Source organism: Antennarius striatus, chromosome 2 (assembly GCF_040054535.1).
Source record: "Antennarius striatus isolate MH-2024 chromosome 2, ASM4005453v1, whole genome shotgun sequence".
NCBI lineage: Eukaryota > Metazoa > Chordata > Actinopteri > Lophiiformes > Antennariidae > Antennarius > Antennarius striatus.
The window spans coordinates 21,376,963-21,399,176 of NC_090777.1; the positions used below are offsets into that span (position 1 = coordinate 21,376,963).

The following is a 22,214-nucleotide window of genomic DNA, read 5'->3' on the forward strand; positions in this document are numbered from 1 at the left end:
TTGGGGATACATGAGTAAGAATCTGTCTGCGTTTTATTCTGTGTAATGTTTAAATAACATGCTAGGTGTGTGTGTGTGCGCGTGCATCTGTACGTGCGTGTGTGTGTGTGTGTGCGTATCATGCAGAGATGAGATTGATGTCCACTGCCTCAAACACGGCAGTTCATTTGCGTCCCACGTTTTTTTTTTTTTCTTTTCTTTTTTTTTCGTGTCCATCATCTGGAGACTCTCTGCCACTCAGCATCAACGTCTATCACAAGAAGTAACATGGTTACAGTAGATCCTACTTTTTGATTCCATTCACTACATCATGCTGTTCAGCCTTTGAATGGCTCAATATTTAATCAAGCTCATCTTGTTTAATATGACAGTGATGGTTTCCCTGGTTACTAGCAGTACATTACACTTCAATTGACTCGGGGAACTTAATGGCTCACACAAGTAGCAGGGTAGGGAAATGTGTACCATTCACATAACCTGAGTGGAGAGCAGACTTACAGCACAATACATAGCTCCTTCACTCACTTCCTGTTAGAAAGGTGCTGGTCATGTTTCTGTGAGAATCCATTGAGCCAGGTTCAGCCACTGCATTAGGACTCTTTCTGTGCTACTTGGTCCGGTTCAAGTGTGCTTGAAGACATTTATTCTGACAGGACAGCATATTTATTTGATGTACATACAATATGGTTCTTAAGCAATGACGATATATCAGTGACAGTGATAATACAAATAACCCTGCACTTGCTGTTGAATGAATTGTGAAGAGTCGTCATATAATACACTTTTATGCTTACTACCTCCTCTAAATGGGGTTCATGGGAAAAACTAACGTGCTATGTTCTTGTTACATCTTGCCTCTCATTATCTCTACATGATCTCTGTGTGATGCATATGAGTCCATCCATTCTTAATTACACAGACGTAAGCAGATGTTATTGTCTGAATGCTGACCAGCTGAGAAATGATTTACCACAGCAATGGCCTGAAGACAAATGGTATGTATTCCGTCTCTTATAAAACAGCTGTCACTGCTTAGCGCAGCGTGTTTGGTACAGAAAATAAATGTGACAAAGTTTTAAATTAACAAGAAAGTGACACAAAAGCAACAGGAGTTATACATTCTTTTAAGTTTCTCGCTGTATTTGATCTCGATTCAAACTGACGTCTTTTTTTCCTGGGCATTTATTGCTCATTTGAGCAATAATTCCACATTTTTCAATATTCATTCAATATTTTTTGAAATATTTTTATTATGACTTGAACATTTTTACATGTGGTGTGCAGTGAGACAGCCCCGCAAGGTTGAATGTCAGGAATAAATAAAATGCAGGTCTTAATTTTTTTCTTTCCAAAGGTTTTATTCATTTCATATAATACTGACACATGTACTCAGTAGCGGTTAACAGGCGTTTAAAAACACAGATATTAAAACCATTAGATCATTAATTTATTTTCAGCCCCACTGATTTCATGGATTTATTTATTTTTTTACACGTTTACATGTTTCAATATACCATAACATCTACTTGGTATTAGTCTAACTTCACCCCTGAAAGTATTTTCCAGATAACAAAACAAAAACAAGAACAAAAAAAATATATGTATGTATATATATATATAAGACTGACAAACTGCCTCTCCATTTTAAAAAATGGCATGTGGTAAGCCACAAACTGTTAAAGGTAAAATATTCTGATGTTGGTAACATCTGAAAAAAGGAAAAAGCTTCAGGTTTAGATCCAAGAAACATTTCAACAGCATCAAGTTTATCTTATGTGGCACGGTTAAATTTAAATGTGTCATTCAGACTACACCAGCCATACTTCATCCATTCTATGTTTTTGTTGTCGCTGCTCCGTTTGTACAGACGGACATTGTCTGAAATCCAGATCCTTTTTATTCCCAGTATGCATATGGAACACAGCTAAGCTCTAGAAGAAACATGGAGAATACAGATTGTTGTAATCAATGTTTTTCGTCATCTAATTCTGTGCTGTTAAATAGCAGTTCACTTTTCTCAAGTTGTTATTTGTAGTAGCAGTAAAGGATTGTGGGTGATGCAGTCCCCTTCTGTATAGGATCAACGACCCGCTGTTGTGTGCAAGGTGATCGAAGACAGTGTCAGAGTCTTTTCTCTTTAGCCACTGTATCCACATAACAATGAAACAATGACTGGTTTCCCATTGAAGTCCATCTGAGTGTGTGTCCTCCCCACTGGTGGGTCCACTGTGCTGTGTAAAGAACTCCACCACTGTTGTGTTCTACTCTTCTTGACATGGACTATCGGGTCACCTGGAACAGGGAGAGAATGAGTTTACCATTCAGTCACTCTGGCAAAAAAAAGTGTTGTCAACACATAATATCAACTCAATGGCCAACCACACAACAAACAACGCAAGCGTTTACAACACCATGATGGCATTTCTTAACTTGGTTCCCAACCCTTTCTCTCTCACAAGTAAGTGAAACTCTTCTAAGTGATTTTAAATCACAGTGGTGGAAATGTCATTGGTTTAACCATCTCAGTTACCACATGTTTACCAAACGCAGTGTGCCATCTTAACATTTCAATTTTAATCTCACAAATCTGGATTAACAGAGAAACATCATGAGTTATCCACACCTGAGAAGTTATATATATATAAAAAAAGACTAAAATGATCCAGAATTTGCTTCTGCTTCAAAAATTTGGTCAACTCTTATACCAAGAGCCTGAAGTAGACACAGCGTGAGTCATGACAGTCAGCACAATGTCTCAGCACCTGGCCCACTGCCCTGTCATTTTCCTGTTTGCCTGACAGCTGCTCTAATCACATGGTCTCTTTATCTTGTCCATCTATCCTTCCATTTTCTTCAATCCCGGTTGCTTTCTTTGTTTGTTTGTTGTTGTTTTTTAAGGTGGGGGGTGGTAGCTGTTTAGAGACACCAACCAGGTAATGACCTAACAGACACAAATTGCTGTATAACTGCCAATGCTTGGGAATATAACGGACCCGACTCTCCAAGACCATTGTATTATTCCTGCATGCCTTTTGTATTCCAGTTTTTCCTTGTGAGAGTCAGACCCTGGTGAAAAAGTGAAAGGCAGCCATTACCGAGAGAGCTCAGAGGAGCATTTTCTTCATGTCAGCCCTGAAACAGTTCTAATGTAGCTGGTCTCTGAGGTTGCAGGCCGTCTCTACTGAGCTAGTTCCCATTACCTTCGGGTATCTGCTCCTGTGCCTGATCAAAGAGGCTGGAGGCGAGTGTTTTTTGTCATGCCAGTTCACCACACACAAACGCAAGCACGCACGCACGCACACAAACACACACACACACACACACACACACCGTTCAGTTGTTGTGCCTGTTATGTTTTAAGATGCTTCAAAGTCCCTTCAGGAGTTCAACCCCTCGCTGGCTTAAATTTGCCTGTTGGTGGCACTATCAGTAACTAATTAGAAAGCATATTTAGGTGCTGTACTTAGAAGTTGGATGACACAGAACAAAAGCAGCACTCGAGAGTATGTGTATTTATGGGCCTTTATGGTCCCATGAGTGCCACATTTTCTCCTACTTATATCACAAGCTTTTACTGTCTCTAACTGGAGACTGCTCAGAAGGCCACACGGCAAGTGTCCCCTTGAACATTGAACATACTCTTTATGACACACTTTGTGACAAAAGAACCTGTCGTGGCAATGCTTCATTCACATCTTGTGCATCAAATCACATTACAGACGGTTTCATTCATTATTTGCATTGTTATTCTATCAAAGAGAAAAACACTCTCAGAATGTTTTGCCTGAAGAAGTTCATTGTACTCTCAGACTGAAAGGTGTTGATCTAAGTCAGCAATATAGGAAGTGAACCATGCATCCACTGCAGGCGTCGTGTTGGTTGTCAATGCATGAGTGTGAATACACGCGCATTGATGCAAATGTGCACACACTTGGCTTGTAGCTCAGTGGTTTGGCAACCCAGCCATGTCTGTCTTGTAATCCATATGATATCATTTGGCATTTATCGAGCTGTCTTCCATCCCCTCCCTCTCTCCACCCTCTGCCCTCCTTCTTTCCTCTTTTCCTATGCTTCCAGCCAGGGATGGATGGAGGAAGGATCAAGTGTGCCAAACCTTCCTTTGTGTTCCTGCCCTGCCGAGTGTGTGTCCCCTGTCACAAACACAAGCTCCTTCTCATCTGACCATTTCCAGTTCCTTGTGTTCAGGTGCCATCTTCCTGGCTTTATTTACCAATTACATCTACCCTAAGCCTTTCGTCTACACTTTCTACTTATTATTTTTCCTTTCTCATCCATCTATCTTGCCTCTTTCTTCCTTTTTGCTGCTCTTCCTGTCTCTCTGTCATCCTCTTTCCCTCTCACTCTGTCATCAATTTCAATTTACGAGCGGAGCTTAATGGGACTATAAGAGAACGTTCGATGTTATTGATCTGGATGTTGGCACATCTTGACCCCAGTACAAAACAACACAGGAGAAAAAAATATCACTCTTTTCATCATCAGGCAGATACAGCAGCTATCATGCTCACACATTGTGTATCTATGCACACACAAGCTTCTCACAAATCATTGATCAAAGACCTGAATGCAAGAGGCAGCAAATATTTGCGCACTTTCAAATAACTACAAAACAGAGTCAATAATGAAACAGACCCTTTCTGAAACAGCTTCGGATGGAGTATTGTTCACAAAATTACAAATTAAATGCATGTGATCAGAAAAACTTCAAAAAAGAACTCACATATTGAGAAAATTATTCCTCAGTTCCTACCACAACATGTACCTGTGTCACATTCTATTTATTGTGGCTTCGTCTATTTTTGATGTAAGAGGGGGAATTTTAAAGGTTCAGCTACACTCCAAAACAGAACTGACTGAAATTTTAGCTCTGACTGGAACAGCAGAAAACTATTTCAGGGTGAGAAGAAGAGGTGGGGCCTCCGAAAGTAAAGGAAGGACAAAGTGTAACTTGAGTGGGTGAGATCCTCTTTGCTAGGTGAGAGGTGAGCAGAAGGAAAAGTAGGGAAGGAATTTTTAATAATTGTCTCTGAGTGTTTCGGTGAAATGGAGAGAGAGAGAGGAGACCACATGTGTCTTAAGCTTTTTCTCATGCCTCTCTTTTGCCCAAGCAGATGCACTCTCCCTCCTCTAACCATGCCTTCAATCAATTATTTAAGCAGAAAACAAAGGTCTGCATCCATCCATGAATAATGGAAGGTGAGAAGGCAGAGAGAAGGATGAAGGTTAGAAGCAGGAGCATACAGTGGCAGTGAGGTGAGTCTCACACAAATCCTCTCCTATGACAGACTGCTAAGAGCCTGGTTAAGGTCAAGTCACTAAAGAGACGCTAACAGGTGCCAATGAGGGATCAGCAGAAAGAAATAGGACTTACATAAGCACACAGACAAATGTAGAATGCAATTAAAAGAATACATTTCAACTTAGGTCACAACATATAGTAGTTTATGGTGGAGGGTAAAAGTATACGAAGACAATCGTGAATCCTCCCAGGTAGAGTTGCAATGAGTCAGATAGCTTGCCAGTCAGATGTAGGGAAGCAGGGCAAGTGGCAGTAATGGGAATAAAGATGTTCTTTCTCTGTCTGTGTATGTGTGAGTTTGTGTGTATGTGTGTGTGTGTGTGTGTGTGTGTGTGAGGGGGTGGGAGGAGTATATTATGTTCCTTGTTCTTATTAGCCTTGTTTTTGGGTCTTTTTGATGTTAGATCCAATATTTTCAGAATGGAACAGTAGAAACGGCAAAATGGGTTGAGAGGAGAATCATTTGGAGAGAAAAAAAGAGAAGAAAATGGGACAGGGCTTAACAGTATGAGTATTAAACTCAAAGTTCTCTTTAAACACATACTTCTGCGACACTAATTACAAGCCCAATGTACACATACAAACTGATTTCTTGCAAATGTTGGAAACTAGTAGTCACACATTCCACAGTAGTTCACAGAGATTCTGTGATGATGCAGTCAGTGAGAAAGTGTGAGGAAGGAAAACAACACGAAAAAAAATAATAATTTAAAATCATTCAATAGGTGGTAACTCATAATTTAATGTGGCTGAAAGAACTGAACAGGTTCATGTGAATGAGAGGACCAGGATAGCAGTAAATTCTCCATCTGGAAAAGGGGAAGGTGCATCAGCTACTAAAAGCTGTGGCCAAGAAAACCAAGAGAAGTCCTGTCCTGCTGGAAAGAAAACAGTTTCATACCCAAGGTAAGAATAGACTTCAGCCCTGGACAAATGCAAACATACCAGTACATTCTGTGTTTCCTGACAGTGGTCTGGAGGCTGAAGCTGTCAAGCAGAAAAATCACCAAAACTGAAGCCCATTATTTTTTACTTTGAGGGGAAATGAGATGGATGTGCTTTCAGTTGAGGCTATTACAAGATATAAGTCTATGCCTCAACAGGGTATGAGAACCAATTAAATTATTTTGCATGAAAAGATGCATCTTCTGTAGCTCCCTATAAGTCATGAAACAGTTGTATTATCTATGTTAGGCTGTCTTTGTAAATTCTTAGACAGATAAATAGAATATGTTTTAATTCACAGATTTCTTCTTTGAGAAGAAGTTAGTCAGGGTGGGTGAGGGACAGAGCAAATGGAGAGGAAGGAGTTAGAGCAGAAGAAGAGGAAGAAGAAGTAAAAGAAGAACAACAAGAACAAGACAGTCAGATACTGCAACATCCTGCGACACCCCTGAATTCAAAATTTTACCCTGACCTACTTGCATGGATCAAAGCACTAGCTTTGATTTGTGGAGTTACTCACACTGGCCTTCTCCCTTGTCTTTCTATCTTATCCGGTTCATGAGCGTACAAAAGTTGACATTTGACCTTGACCTAATTTTCTCAAGGTCAAGATCATCATCTCATTTTCATCCCCTTTGCCGCCCGATTGTGGTTTTTGTTTCATCTTTCTATCTGCAACATTGGCGAAGTTATTTGGTGGACTAACGGACGGACGGACTAACACCGACAATTATAATACGTCACCGCTTTGAAGCAGGATGTAATAATAAGAAAAATAATTGTGCTTTATTTAATTCCATTGGTAAATTTATTTTTTCCAACCTAGTTAGGGTGGAGCTGGAAGTGTGGGGGGCGTTGTGGGTGAGATCATGTGTGTGCATGTATGACAGTGTACAGTTTGTGTGACAGATATCGAACAGGATGACTGTGTCTACAAACCTTTGTGGTCTTGACTTTGTTGCCCGTGCTGCAGCTCCATCCCGTGAGGTCCGGGAGAACCTTACACTCCTCACCTTCCATACATGGCTGCATCTGACACCACCACTTCTGCGCTACAATGGAGGCTGGAAGAGGAGAGAGGAGCACCTCAGATGATCATGCTGACAAGGGCTTGACTTGATGTGTGTTTGCGTTATTATGTGGTGTTTTAATGTGCTACCACAGGTTTTTGTGAACTTTGAATTTTCCAGATATAAGTTAACATACAGATTTAATGAATATTTTAAACTGCCCCAACATTTTATTTTTTTTAAAATTTTGGGTACATTTAATGTTACATGAGTGGTAAGTGTCAAGCACATAAAAAAAGGATAGGTTGAAGCCTTTATTCTAATTGTAAATTGTAATTAAAAAAGAGCGAATCTAACCTCAAGCAAACAAATGCAATGTTGAAAACATTGATGGATGGAAATAAATTTTTTCTGTTTGTTTGAATTATTAATGATCCCACATTTTCCAGCTTCAATGGAACAAAAGCTATTTTACGCAGATTGTACAGTAATGCTGGATCACCACTCACCTTTGTATATTTAGACAATACAACAGCAGCATTCTACTTCTACTGTATGTGTGTGTGTGTGCGCGCGCGCGTGCGTGTGTGTGTTTGTGTGTGTGTGTCTGTGTGTGTGTGTGTGTGTATGTGCATCATACCAGCAGCATTAGCATCTTGTGTGATGCTTCACCTTCCCTTTCTTTAGCAGCTGATCTACATCCTGAGAAGTTGCCCTATTTTCAAGATATTTTCCTATTACAGTTTATATTCTTTTAGCTTTTAGTTCTTAAAGCACCATTATGCTCAACATGAAAAACGGACGGAAATGGGGTTTCCTGTATGAATGCTGTACTAATTTATTTCTTATTGTACTTGTTTCCTGGAAGCTTGAAGATGAACGCGTGTAGATAGGTAGTATTGACAGATACATCATTTACTATGAATGTATTTACTTATTAAATATAGAGTGAGCCCAAATGAGCATTATCATGACATAGTCATACCTCTACTCTGTCCAACTGCCTCACAATTTCCCTCCTTCTATACAAATGTTGATTAAACCAGTTGTTGTTTCACTGTGGGGTCAGAGGCAGAACACAGGCGGCCATTACAGTTTTGTAACTTTTAACACCAGTGGGGAATAAAGGCGCGACAGTTCGACCTTCAACGTTTAGCAATAAGGCTTCAATGATGCACTTCTGCAATTTATCTGTTATTTCATACCTAAATAAATCTTTTTTACCAGTTTAATCCATTTGTTCAACACATGAGCAATCCTGCAAAAGACTAAATATATGTGGTAATACATGTCAACCGAAGCCACAAGAAAGCAGATAGTATCAGAAAAAAAACAATGCGACAAAGGTAAAACATAATAAGCCAACCGCGCAGCAGCTAGGAGCAGTGTCAGAGTAAATTAATGATAGAGCTAATAATTACACTTCTACTCTGGAGCAACTGATATGCTATCATCTTATTGTTGTTTGTGTGTTGTGAAACCAAACATTTTTGTCTTTTGGGTTTGCTCATCATTCAACTAAGCGATTAAATTTGATCTGATGTGAATATATCACTTGTAAATCCTATAAAATTATATTTCTCATTTCCATTACTAACACAGGTGAGACATATCAGTAATATCTCAGTAATTATATCAGTTTTTATCTCATGTTACAAAATATCACAAATCAAGTCGCAAATTGTCTTTAATTAAAATGTGATTGTTTTCCGCTTTCAAAAAGTTATTAAACTTGTAGAAGCTATTTTGTAGAAACAAGTTGATTTTTTTTTTCTTTAAAAAAATGTCTGAAGATGAGTGGGAAGTTTATTTATGTGTAGGGGTTTACCACAGAAAGTAATCTATGATCATTACATCTTCCCAATTATTTTTGTTACTAAGGAGTATCTATTTTTATCTCTGTATACTTGATGTCACCTTATTGATCAAAGGAAAGTATATCAGGAAACTGTAAAACACATCATGTACTGCTCTATCCATCCATAAATAGAGCATAGCAACAACTGTTGTTTCAGCTATTTTGCTTAAACAACAGTTGTTGCTTATATTCAGTTTTAATGAACATGAATTAAGGTTCACACTGCATGTTACCTTGATGCTGTGCGAGTGTTTTTGTAGAGAGAAATCATTTATAGATTGTACCTGGATCATAATTACCCTAATTGCACTGCTGGGAATTAAAATTTACATCAAGTAATAGCAAAAGTGCATTAGCTTTAATCTATCTCCTGGTTTGTTTATTTTATTCAGACTTCATTTTATTTTGTACACGATATAACCTGATGCCAGAACATTTGTTTTATTTTATAGATCCAATAATCCATCTATGTTATATTTGAGTCTACAGACTAAACCTTTCATTTATTGTCAACAAAAGCTGTGGCGGAATGCTAACACACTGTAGATTACACTATCGGCCCTTAACGGTCAAGTGTGGAGTCTTGTTACGTTCACATAACATTGGATGAAGTACTCCAGTAATGGAAGGAGGGATTTAATCTTTCTCCATGCAACAGTTTTTTTTTTCCACTTCTGCCTCTCAGTTACGAAGCTACTATGTTTGATTAGAATCTGTTATGTTTAATTTTCATGTATATACAGTGGTACCTCTACTTACGAATGTCTCTACATACAAAATTTTCTACTTACAAAACGCCTCAACAGAAAGTTCTTGAAGACGTTTCATCTCTCCTCCAAGAGACTTCTTCAGTTCTGAACATAAGAAGTCTCTTGGATGAGTGACAAAACGTCTTTAAGAACTTTTTTAACGTCCGGTGGATTGGCTTAAACAGCTTTGGATAACCATGACCTGGATAACTGAGAACCTACACAGACGCTCTGCCATTGGCTATTACCTAGCATCCCATTGGCTAAGAGGGACCTCTGTGTGTAGCTAGATAGGTGTCTATGCAGCGTCCTCGACCCATGAGGTGTTCTGATAGTTTTACGCAAATATATTAACTTTTTGAGTATTCACTATTGACCCCAAGACAGTGACGGAGAAAAGAGGAAAAGAAAAGATGAAGAAAAGATGTTTTTTGTCCACACAAACAAAGCAAGAGATAATAGAAAAGCATGAAAAAGGGATGCGTTTGGTTGATCTCGCCAAAGAATATGGCCTTAATACATCAACAATCAGCACGTTATTAAAACTAAAGGAAGTTTAAGGAGTTTAAGGCATTGCGTGGGTGGTTGGAGAAGTTCAAAAGGAGGACTGGAATTCACTCTGTTGTTCAGTATGGTGAGGCAAGAGCGCATGAACCAAAGTGGGCAAAAAACAATGGGGACCGCAGTTAAAAGGTAAATGACCATCATTTTTATTCTTTACACTATTCTTTGTTTTTTACATTATGCATAATTCTCATTTATTGTGTAATAATCTAATTATAACATGTATTTGTTACATGTTTTGAAGCATTTTTATGCTTTATAAAATGTCTGAATTTTTGGGGGGTTTGGAACGGATTAGGGCATTTGCATGGAAAACGCGTCTCTACCTAACGAAATTTTCTACTTACGTAATTTCTTCCGGAACCAATTAATTTCGTAAGTAGAGGTACCACTGTGATTGGAATTACTCACTCAGGTCTACAGTCCATATGGATTTTACTATAGAGAAGAGTCAATTATCTGCTTCCTTTACCTTAATGGTTTATGGGTAACAGTTCTGAATTCATCACAACATGCAATTTCCATGTCCGGCTTCTCATGATTACATTCCCCATGTCAACAGTGCTTAACAGCTTTGGACTATCCCACACTTTTTTGCTCACAAAAAAAAAAGATATAGCTAGCTTTCAATCTGAACTCACAGCATGTATATTAAAGCAAGACTCGTGAAGACGTTAGAATTTAATCTCTTGACTCTTGTGTTCAAGATGGCACAAAAGGTTTGCTGGGTCCACTGTTTACTCTTGCCTTTTTGACATTGCTCACATAAAATACACACGGTATACTTTGTGTTTACATACATATAGCTTAAAAAGATGCAATGCCATGTGGCAAAATGTCACATTCCATGAAGCTAAATTTGTTATCCCAGGATTGATCATGTTAGCTTTGTTGTCATGCTGTGTGTCCAAGTAAACACAAACAGCAAGTCACGGGAAAAATTGTGTATTTCTCTAAGTCTCTGAATGTTGATTAGATACTCCAGCGGCCTAGCAATGCATGATTTGTGATGATGGACAAGAATCCATGTTCTCCCAGACATGTCTCTCAATGTGCAGCAACAGATTTTTCATTTCACCTCAAACATCTCTTCCGTCTTGAAAACAGTCTGTGACAAATACATCTCTTAAAATGTTTGTATGAATTATATCAGTCGAGACTGCTGTGTAAGGTATACAGGCATGTGCCAAAAGAATACTAAATGAAAGCTCTTCTCAGGTCTTTTCTCGAGCTACATGCTGTATATTTATAGACACACAAAGGCTTTCTCATGAGTTTGTGTGTCTGCAAGATGTGCAGGAGAAAAAAAATAACCAAAAAAAAAAGACAAGAACATGGATCATTCTGTCAGGAAACAGCCTGAATTGTCTTGTGACAATGTTCAAACACAAGAGTCAATCAAAAGTTATAGTCGATACCAAAATTGAATAATCAGATCAAATAGTAAAGTCACCATCAGAAAAACCTCTCAAAAAAGCAAATGGATTAATAATTTAGTAGGGAAGGTCCCAGTCTTTGAGGGAGCCTCAGAAAAACTAATGCAAATTCAGGTCATGCCCCAAACAACACACACACACACACACACACACACACACACACACACACACACACACACACACACACACACACACACACGCATATACATTACATCGCACTTAAATGAGGCAAAGAGCACATATTTGGAGGTTTGGACAGTGGATGGTGGAGGGAGAATATCAAAAGGGTCGCATTGAAGGGAATTGGACTGTAACGGTTGTGCTGTGCAGCCACATGAATATGATTAGATGTTACTCGTCAGCTGGCAGTGATACATTGGATGACTTTTTAGCCAGCCCCCAAGGATTTTCTGCTTTTTTTTAGCGAAATGCTGCTGACAGGGACTTGTTTACCTCAAGTCCTGGGTCAGTGTCGTTCACAATGATTTTGGTATTTTCTGTAACTCTGTGACCCATCTAAATAAAACATGCTTTATGAATATAGTATGTTCCATTAGAACTGCTTATCAGATAATCATAATAAATGCTGCATCCCATTTATGAAACACGGGAAACAGTATTGAATGTTGAAACAATGCTGTGCTACATACCATCAACACAGGACGGCATGGCCTGGGTGGTGCCAGCAACCTGCCCTGGAAAGCAGGAACACTTGACGGTCTGAGATCTCTCCTCAATCTTGTTCTTGTTGCAGCAGCGATGGGCAGCGATCACCTCACACGTCCCCGCCTTCACATGCACTGATAGAGAGAAACACACACACACACACACACACATGCACGCACACACACATAGACGGTTTAATATACAAGACTCTCACTACAAAACATTTGATACCCAACAAAAGATTAAACATTACACAATATATTAATTGTCAACATTAATTTATTCAGAAGCCTTCCTTTACAGCAATAGATCACAGCCAAAGTCTTTTTTTTTCCAAGCCTTTCCATAGGATGTGGGGTTGGACTCTGTTGAAAATATAATCAATGAAACCTTTATGGATGGGATTATGTATAAGTTGTCATCTATTCAATACAGATATAAAGGTTAGTTGTGTTTTAATTTATTTATATATGCAACTCACAGATGTGTGAGTCATTGCAACAAAGCTAGGAAAAATGGTAGCTTGAACATCACATCAGACTGAATAATCAAGTGTTCTGAAAGGGCAATCCGTCATGATTATGACACTATTATCAGATGGCCCTGAGATGCAGAAGAGCAGTATATAATTAACAACCAAAATCATCATTCTATGAATATGGATTCTCTATTTCTGTATTGACGCAAGTTTATACAAATTTCCTATTTTGTGTTAAGGATACAAATTTCAGACATTACAGAATTCTGATGGAGTCCCACGGCTGCTGATGTAAAACTACACCCTAACAAATATGAAGCGGTCCTGCATCACACTGGGAATTAAATATAGAAATAGAGAAAATCAACCAATGTTTCTATTATAATACACTGATGTGATCATAATTAATTCCACATTACTTAAATTCTTTATATTATATTATTAGTTGATATCAATTGAGTGGATATAGGAAATCCCTTCACTTCTCCTATAGCTATTATTTTTTGGTGTGTAAATCTATGCACACACTTCATTCAGTTAATTAACAAGGATTTCTCCTCAAGGATAGAAGTCCTTTCAATCATTTAAGAGAGGTAACACTCCATAATCAAAGATCGCTCAAGTCAACCGGCTTTTCCTCAGATACAGTAAAATACCCAATAAGAGAGCAGTTTGTACAGTGTAAATATGCATGTGTAATATGTTAAACAGACTAACTGAGATTTGACAGTTCATAATTTGCTGTTAATAAGAACAAAAAACAAAAAACAAAGCAGCAATCTCGCAAAGCCCAGTCCAATTAATAGCTGCGCAAAAAACACACTCAAATATCTCGCCCACTGCGTCTGTCTCTTGCACTTCTTTTACGTCCTCTGGTTTCTCCTTTTGCTCCAATAGTAGTGGCGCCCAAAGAACAGTCATGCTGGTTGATTGATCCGTCCATCTGTCTGCCCATAAATCCAACACTTTGGTCCACAGAATGATATCTCATCAACTACTATCCAGATTGCCACTATATTTATTGCCCCTAGAGAACGGGTCCTGGTGATGCCCTGCTCTCTGGTTTATCATCATCTCCATCAAACAGAGTCACGTCCGTACAAAAGAAATATCCACATGTAATCTGACATCAGCTCCGGGTCAAATAGTGAACTGTTCCAGTATTGTATTTCTTCGCTGGGATGCTGTGAAATTAAAGTTGTTGTGGACTTTAGTGCTCCCCAGAGAATGATTCTTTCTGAATCTATGACTTTGGTGACTGCTCCACTTTTATCTATTTTCCACACTTAAGCCACACTTTTATGATCCCCACAAGGTCTCAGTTATTTTTCTGGTTATTACGTGTTTTTTATACGTGACAAAATGTCAAGTTTCATGACATATAATGACCAGTTTGCCTTGAAATGTCTGTGTTTTAATCATTTTGACTTTTTGGCACTTGCACCACTTAAAAAATTATTATTATTTTCGACAGAAATGTAACATCCATCCAGTTATCTCATCTTGAAGATGAGACAATCATTATTTCAGAACGTGAAAGGCAATGTACACCTTGAACGCATCACCAGCACATTGCAGGGCAGAAATGTATAGATTCATTCAAATTTTTTAAAATCGTATTTCATTTCATGTTTTTTGTGTGATCTCCTCAAACAGCTTCTAAATGACAAGGTCAGAGGATTATTCTAAAAATTAATAAATAAAATTTACACTGAGTTGTGCATTCTCTCCAGCATTTAAGACCTGTGGATGAAATGCACATTGAAGCCTCTGAAGATTGCTGATATATTTTCTTCAGCTTGCTATTTATCTTTTCTTGGAGTGACCCTAACATTACAAAAAGTGAAATATTTCCTTTATTCTTTTTTTTCATGAATACTATACAGCAACTACACACTAGAAAAACATCAAATTCTCTCTCTCACACACATATATGCCCACACACACACGTACACACACACACACACACACACACACACACACACACACACACACACACACACACACACACACGATTGAGAAGCAAAGCATACTGTACATGTCATATTGACTGATGGCAGATTTAACCATAACTTAACATGCGTGTGATGGACAAACGTGAGTCGCAATTAAAGATGTTCACAAAGAAAATTAACGTGTGACAGTACGTACAGTATGTAAGCTTGTAGCAGAGATTAACAAGAGTGACGTTCGAAAGGCATAAAGAAGATGAAGAAGGAAGGCAGTTGTTCTGGATGACATTCCTGTAGAGGTATGGGGACATCTAGCAGAGGTAGCTGTGGAGTTTTTGAACAGGTTGTTCCAACAGAAATTTAGCAGGTGAGAAGATGCTCAAGGAATGCAGGAAGAGTGTGCTCATGCCCAATTTTAAGAACAAAGGTGTTGTGCAGAGTTGTGGGAACTATAGGGGGATTAAGTTGATGAGTCACACAACGACGTTGTTGGAACAAGTAGTTGAGGCTAGACTCAGGACAAAAGTGCGTGTTTGTGAGCAACAATATGGTTTCATGCCTAGAAGGAGTACCACAGATGCATTATTTGCCTTGAGGCTGTTGATGGAGAAGTACAGACAAGGTCAGAAGGAGCTACATTGTGTCTGTAGAGAAAGAGAAAGCCTATGACAGGTTACCCAGAGAGGACGTGTGGTACTGCATGAGGAAGTCTGGAATGGCAGAGAAGTGTGTTAGAATAGTACAGGACATGTATGAGGGCAGTACAACAGTAGTGAGATGTGCTGCAGGTGTGACAGAGAAGTTCAAGGTAGAGGTGAGACTGATCAGGGTTCAGCTCTGAGCCACTTCCTGTTTGCAGTGGTGATGGATGATGTCCACAGATGACATTTGATCTGTAGTGAAAACAGGGAGGAGGTGGAGGAACATTTCTAGAGGTGGCAGAATGCCTTGGAGTGGAGAGGAATGAAGATTAGCCAAAGTAAGACAGAAGGTTTACGCATAAATGAGAGGATTGGAGAAGGAAGAGTGAGGCTACAGGGAGAAGAAATAACAATGGTGGAAGACTTTAAATACTTGGAGTGAACAGTACAAAGTAAATTTGGTAAGGATGTGAAGAAACGGATCCATGAAGGCTGAAATGGATTGAGGATAGTGTTAGGTGTCTTATGTGACAGAAGAGACTCAACTAGAATTAAAGACAAAGTGTATAAGACAGAAGTGATGCCAGCCACGATGTACGGATTAGAGATGTATGGACAAAAACATATTTACAAAGGACTCTGCACTGAATAGAATTCATCAGAAAAATCATCCCAGGTCAAATAAGGCATGCATCAGGGAATCGTCTCAATATTAAACCAGTTTTTAGCAACAGTTGCTATAAAACATCCTGAGATGCCAAATTTAGAGGGTTTTTAAAAATAAAGATAAGTGGAAAAGGATGGATGAGACTGACCTGTGTGTACACAAGGCTGCTAAAGTTATTAGGTGTTTACAGATCCAGAAATCTTAATTCCACGCCCCCACCCCCACCCCCCACCCCCACACACACAAACATCGGCTCATTTAGACTCGACTCTGACAGGAATAATTGACTCAGCATTACTGAGAATGACAGTGCACTAATCCAAACAGTGATGCAGAGCAGAGGATTTTACTGCAAAGTAAAAGTTCATTAAAATGTAATTATTATTAATATTGATAGATGGTAATTCACGAAGCCCTTTAATAAGGACCATATTGTTAAATAAACATGTGAAATGGAGCTGTGTGACAGAAGAATTTAAATATTTAACATTCTTAAACCACTTTTTAACCACTATTGAAAGCACTTTGTGGTATAATTACTGGATCTGGTAAAAAATAATTACAGTCAAATTCTGTGGAATACAACAGATACCTTATATGAAAACAGAGTGAAACTACTTGTAAAAGCCTTGTTTTTTAAATATTTTTTTATATACTGTTGTAATCCCCGAAAAGAAATTAAGAATGCACACTCTAGTATGTTAGTAGATCAATCACACATGCATATTAGTGTGTACTGTAATACACACAACCACACACAAGGGGTCCTGTAAGCATGCAATCGGGGGTAGAGTGCTCAAGGGCGCCTTGGTAGTGCTCCGGAGGTGAGCTGACACCTCCTATCATCAGGGTGTATTTTGTTTGGGCGGGAGCAGAAATCGAACCACCAATCTTAGAACATTGGATGACCTGCCCTACCACCAGCTCTACCACTGAGCCACTGCCACCCAGTGGAGGACATAATCGCGATGTAATCATTATTGGTCTCATGATCGTGTCAGACTGGCTGTCACGACAGTCAAGACGGTCAGATCCCAAGCAAATAAGTTCAGTTTCCCTTGCTGACATCTTTAAGTATATTTTTTAGCGTTTATGTGAGTTAAAATTCAAGTTTTTAAAAAAAAATTTTTTTAAGATGCTCACATCTTACAGGGAGCATCCAATGAGGTAATAAATGTAATCCAACAACTGTTATCATGTTAAAAAGTCTGCTTAATTTACAGTACATGGAAAATTAAAGCAGCCAAAAAGATCACATTGAAACAGATTAAGCATGATGCCTTTTCCTTTGCATGATTTGACATTACATATCCTGCCACAAAATATGTTACAAGGATGATGCTAGTATGATATTCTGTGCTGCTTTGGATTCATCTTTCCAGCTTCACATCTCCATTAAAATCTGCCTCCATCTTGTCCTCTCTTTTCTTCCTCCTACTCAATTCATTTATCCGTCTCACCTCATCCCACTGCTATTTCATAAATGACCCATCCTTTTCACAATCTCTCTTAGCCACTCTGGTACCCCATTTTTGCTCCATGCTCTCTTGCTCTTAGCTTTGCACACCAAACTCAGCAGGGCAGCAAATCATTATCCTCAATCGGAGGCGAAATCTAAGAATTTTTTACACCATCAATGATGATTTCGCTCACCATGTTTCTTTCCTTCCCTCTGTTGATGTATCTCTCCTTCTTGAAAACCCCTCCTTCCCTTCTTTCTTCATGGCATGAGGACTTGTTATTACCGCCTCTCCAGTAGTGGTTGTTAAGGCCATTTACTAAGGATGACATGCTACTGACAGAATAACAGATGGACAGATTGCCCTGAGTCTGAACGACCAGGAGCTCTGTGTGTGTTGTGCGTTTGTGTGTGTGTGTGTGTGTGTGTGTGTGTGTGTGTGTGTGTGTGTGTGTGTGTGTGTGTGTGTGTGTGTGTGTGTGTGTGTGTGTGTGTGTGTGCATGTCTGTGGGTGTCTATTTGTGTGAGTATTTATAGCCACACACAAATCATCGATAGCACTCTTACTCTCACCAGGTCACTTTTTCAAATATCCTTCTTACAACTAGGGATGCCCACTGCATCAATATTAAAATCTATGAAAATTTGAATGGATTATTTTCCAGGTTCATGCACAACTACAGATTTGAACATGTGGAATTGGCCACTAGTTGAATATTAGAATTACATAACTCTCCTTTTCAAATGTGACCAGTAGAATTTCAATCTTCATTTCCCTTTTGAAAAAGATTAAAAACAGCCACAAGTAAAAACAAAAAGTGGCCATGGCACTAAGATTAAATTTGTACCATTTCCTTCAAGACATTCACATAAACTTTTTTCAGCTGCTTTTCTAATCTGACTCAGTTAACATTACGTCTTTCAGCAATGCCAGCATAACTGTAACTACTAGTTACAGTTTCTTACAAATAAAGCCTGACTTCTGATTGAAACAAGGCCAAAATATGAAGCAAAAGCCAACTTAACTTCTTCGTCCAATGCTAACAAAATCTTGGAAGGAAAAAGAAGAAAAATCCAGTTAACCTAACTACCAATTCTAAAACAATACAACACAAAGCAGTGAGGAATAAAATATCAGTTCATCCCTATGCTTAATGCTAAGCGCTGATAATGTGTTGGATTCTTTTTTACAAATATACATTCAGTCTGCATTACAATAACACGTAGCTAACATTCATCAAATATAGAGAAAATAATTTGCAGCAGATCTCTGCTACTTCCTTGCTTATTGATGGATGGCAGTTCACTCACTGTAATCGCTGAAGGGTCTTCAGTCTTTTTCTTGACTACATCTTTATTGGTTGAATTCCTCTGCTCTTTTGGACAACTATAAGACATTCAAAACCTTCTTTTATACATCTAATTCAGCCTTTTCTCGCCATAGTTACTGTTCCTGTGTCTGCCAAACACCCCATTATAATAGCAATGGAAGTTTTTTTCAATTATAAATCCTCTGTAAAAGTAAAATATCAGCTGGTATTGGCTTGTCTGTTACCTCCAACAAGGGTCTTACTTTCATTTGTCTGTGCACCTGTTTGTCAGCAGGATCATATAAAAACTAACTGATGGCTTTTGCGAAACTTCTTTGATGGGTGGACATTTGACAGACTGTAAAATTTTTGGAGTGCACATAATAGGGGATGCAAATGTTTTTAACATTGCAACACATATTGATGTGTGTGACTTTGAATGCTCAATGGATCAATGATACAGACACAAAGATAAAAATGAAATAAGTCATAGTTTTCCTGTCATTACTACTACCAAAAGCACTACAACATCTATTTTATTTCATCACTCATGCCTAATTCCACTAACAAACTAACGAACCAACGAACGAACACATAGACAAACATTGTCTCAATGATTGACAATAATAAATGATAATAATTATTCAAATGATAAAAAATGCACACATGAAATACTGTATATGGAAAGTAAGTATGCAAGAAAAATGAAATTATTTTAATGACAAATAATTGTTTTATCACGATTAAAAAACTTTGTAAGACAGCTATTTTCACAGATAAAAACACATTTGAACATGGGTCTGTCGTACTCTTGTACTAGACTCTGGTTTTTCTATTACAGAACCACACAATTTTTACTTCACACTTTCCGAATCCTAAAGTCAGACATAAAAACCCACCCGTGTCTCTCTCACACAAACAAATACAAGAGGCAAAGGTGAGAAAGTGCCTTATTAGCAAGAATCTAAAAAAAAAGAAGCTCATCCATTCATTCAATTGTTTATCATTCATCACATTTTTTAAGGTAGAAAGAAAAAAACAGTGCCAACAGCATCATCAGAGGACAACACTGACTTCAGCATGTCTGTACTCTAAATAACCATTTACCTGACAAAATAAAGAATCTGAATTCTAATGGCCATTTAACTGTGTTTTCTTATAACTGAAAGACAGCAGTATTTAAATGCTGAATAGACGTCTCATTTATTTATGAAAATTTTTACACTGTTTTATTTTTACAATGAATATAAATCTAAGAAATGAAGACTACGTTAATGTGTGAATTTATTTACAGGGCATTAAAATAATTGCCTTTCTAGACATCATTCAGTGAGCCTTAACCCACCAAGACAGCTCAGTTTCCCCATGATGACACCTAAAACCAACAGACAAATGATAGTGTGGTGCTCATAATGTGCCTCTTGGTTATAAAAATCTGCCCCTAGAATCTGGGATCACATTGGTATCGCTATTAGTTTGATAGCTTTCTAAGAAAACTATCTTCCACTAATGGTGTTCAGAATTAGATCAGTGACTTTCGAAGGTTAATTTGACACCTGAACTAAATCAATCTAATCTAATTTCCTATGAGCTCAATGAATTTAAACTATTTTGATCACTATTATTCATGAACTAAGCAGATAAAATCTTGTATCTACATCCATTTCAAAATGGTAAAGAATCCTAAAAAAGTACACTTTGGGGTCACTTAAAACCACACCATAAATTCAGTTTTAAACAATGCTCTGAAGTTGAGAAAAGCAAATGTGTAATAATACATGTTGAATTGACTAACATTTAAGCATTTATGTTGTACGATTAAAAAGAAAACCCTACCCCTCCAGCCCACTCCAACGATGTGAAAATGCTTCAAACACTAAACACGGTACATATACAGATGCTCAATAAAAATAACATATTTAGTATCTACACATATTAATTTCCCCAAGGCCCACAGTGTTCTTTTCACAAAGAACATATTTTAAGTGGAAAATGAGTTCAGAATACTTGCCAAGTTAATTAGATTACAATGTACTTGTCTTAGTGCATGTGTGTGTGCCCATCAGTGCACACACGTCCATGTATTTGTGTTAATAATTAGATTACATTGGCCTCTGAGATGCTACCATTCTGCATGAATCATAAACACAGAGCAAATTAAAATTCTGTTTAAGAACCTGCCAAGAAAATTAGCATTGAGAGAAAGGGAGGCACGCACAGTTGACTACAAGTCACCGCTGCTGAATCCTTTCAGCCGGTCTACAGCAACATCTCTACTCTCTCTCATATACACCATGTTTACATAATGATTTAAAGGTTACAGGATGATACAAAAAAAAAAAAAACATACAGGGAACAAAAATGCATCTGTTTTATGAGAAAAAGGTAAAGTCGCACCAGCTGGAATCAACATACTTTATCATTGCTTCTACTTTCAATTCCTTTTGGACTTCGCTGTCCCTGGAGTGAAGGGGGGGGGGGGGGTTGTGAGTGTGTGTGTTTGTGTGTGTGTGTGTGTGTGTGTGTGTGGCCATGACTGGACTGATCAATGGCAACCCCCTGATGGGCTTGACTCCTCTCCTCACACTGATGTCTCTCCATGGTATCTTAACCTTTGAGACCAGGAAAAAGAAGAAAGAGAGCATGACACAAGCCTATTTTAGAAGAATGGCAACATGTGAATTGTTAAGAGTGCAGGTTATTACAGACTACACTGAATATTGGGCTGCCAATTATTAAGATAGCGTAATAATAATAATAATAATAATAATAATAATAATAATAATAATAATAATGATAAATGAAGAAACATATGTTAAAGACTGAGGAGAGCTGCAGATTGTAGTCCTAATATTCTCTGCGGGTTCATTACAACAATCAGCCTCAATCGATGTGTAATTTGATACGCTGTTATTGTAAAATCCATTGGAATTGAAACAGCAGCTTCTTGGTTGAGGTTAGGTGATCATTGAAGGCTTCAGCAGAGGTTTCTGATGCTGTAATGTATATATATATATGTGTGTGTGTGTGTGTGTGTGTGTGTGTGTGTGTGTGTGTGTGTATATATATATATATATATATATATATATATATATATATATATATTGCTATGCAGCATTGCATAAAATAACTGATGTTGTCTTTCTTCTTAGGAGAGCA

At 38.1% G+C, this 22,214-nt stretch overlaps 1 protein-coding gene across 1 annotated transcript in view; it reads right to left on the minus strand.

Annotated features, from left to right (window-relative positions):
* Positions 1-1,462: 1,462 nt before the first annotated feature.
* Positions 1,463-22,214, minus strand: part of LOC137611927 (chemokine-like protein TAFA-2) — an 80,468-nt gene continuing 59,716 nt past the window's right edge. The window contains exons 3-5 of the mRNA XM_068340103.1: positions 12,533-12,682; positions 7,205-7,329; positions 1,463-2,292 (exon numbers count right to left, since the gene is read on the minus strand). Of these exons, the coding sequence (XP_068196204.1) occupies positions 2,281-2,292; positions 7,205-7,329; positions 12,533-12,682 (287 nt within the window). The 3' untranslated portion in view covers positions 1,463-2,280. The remainder of the gene's footprint in view (positions 2,293-7,204; positions 7,330-12,532; positions 12,683-22,214) is intronic.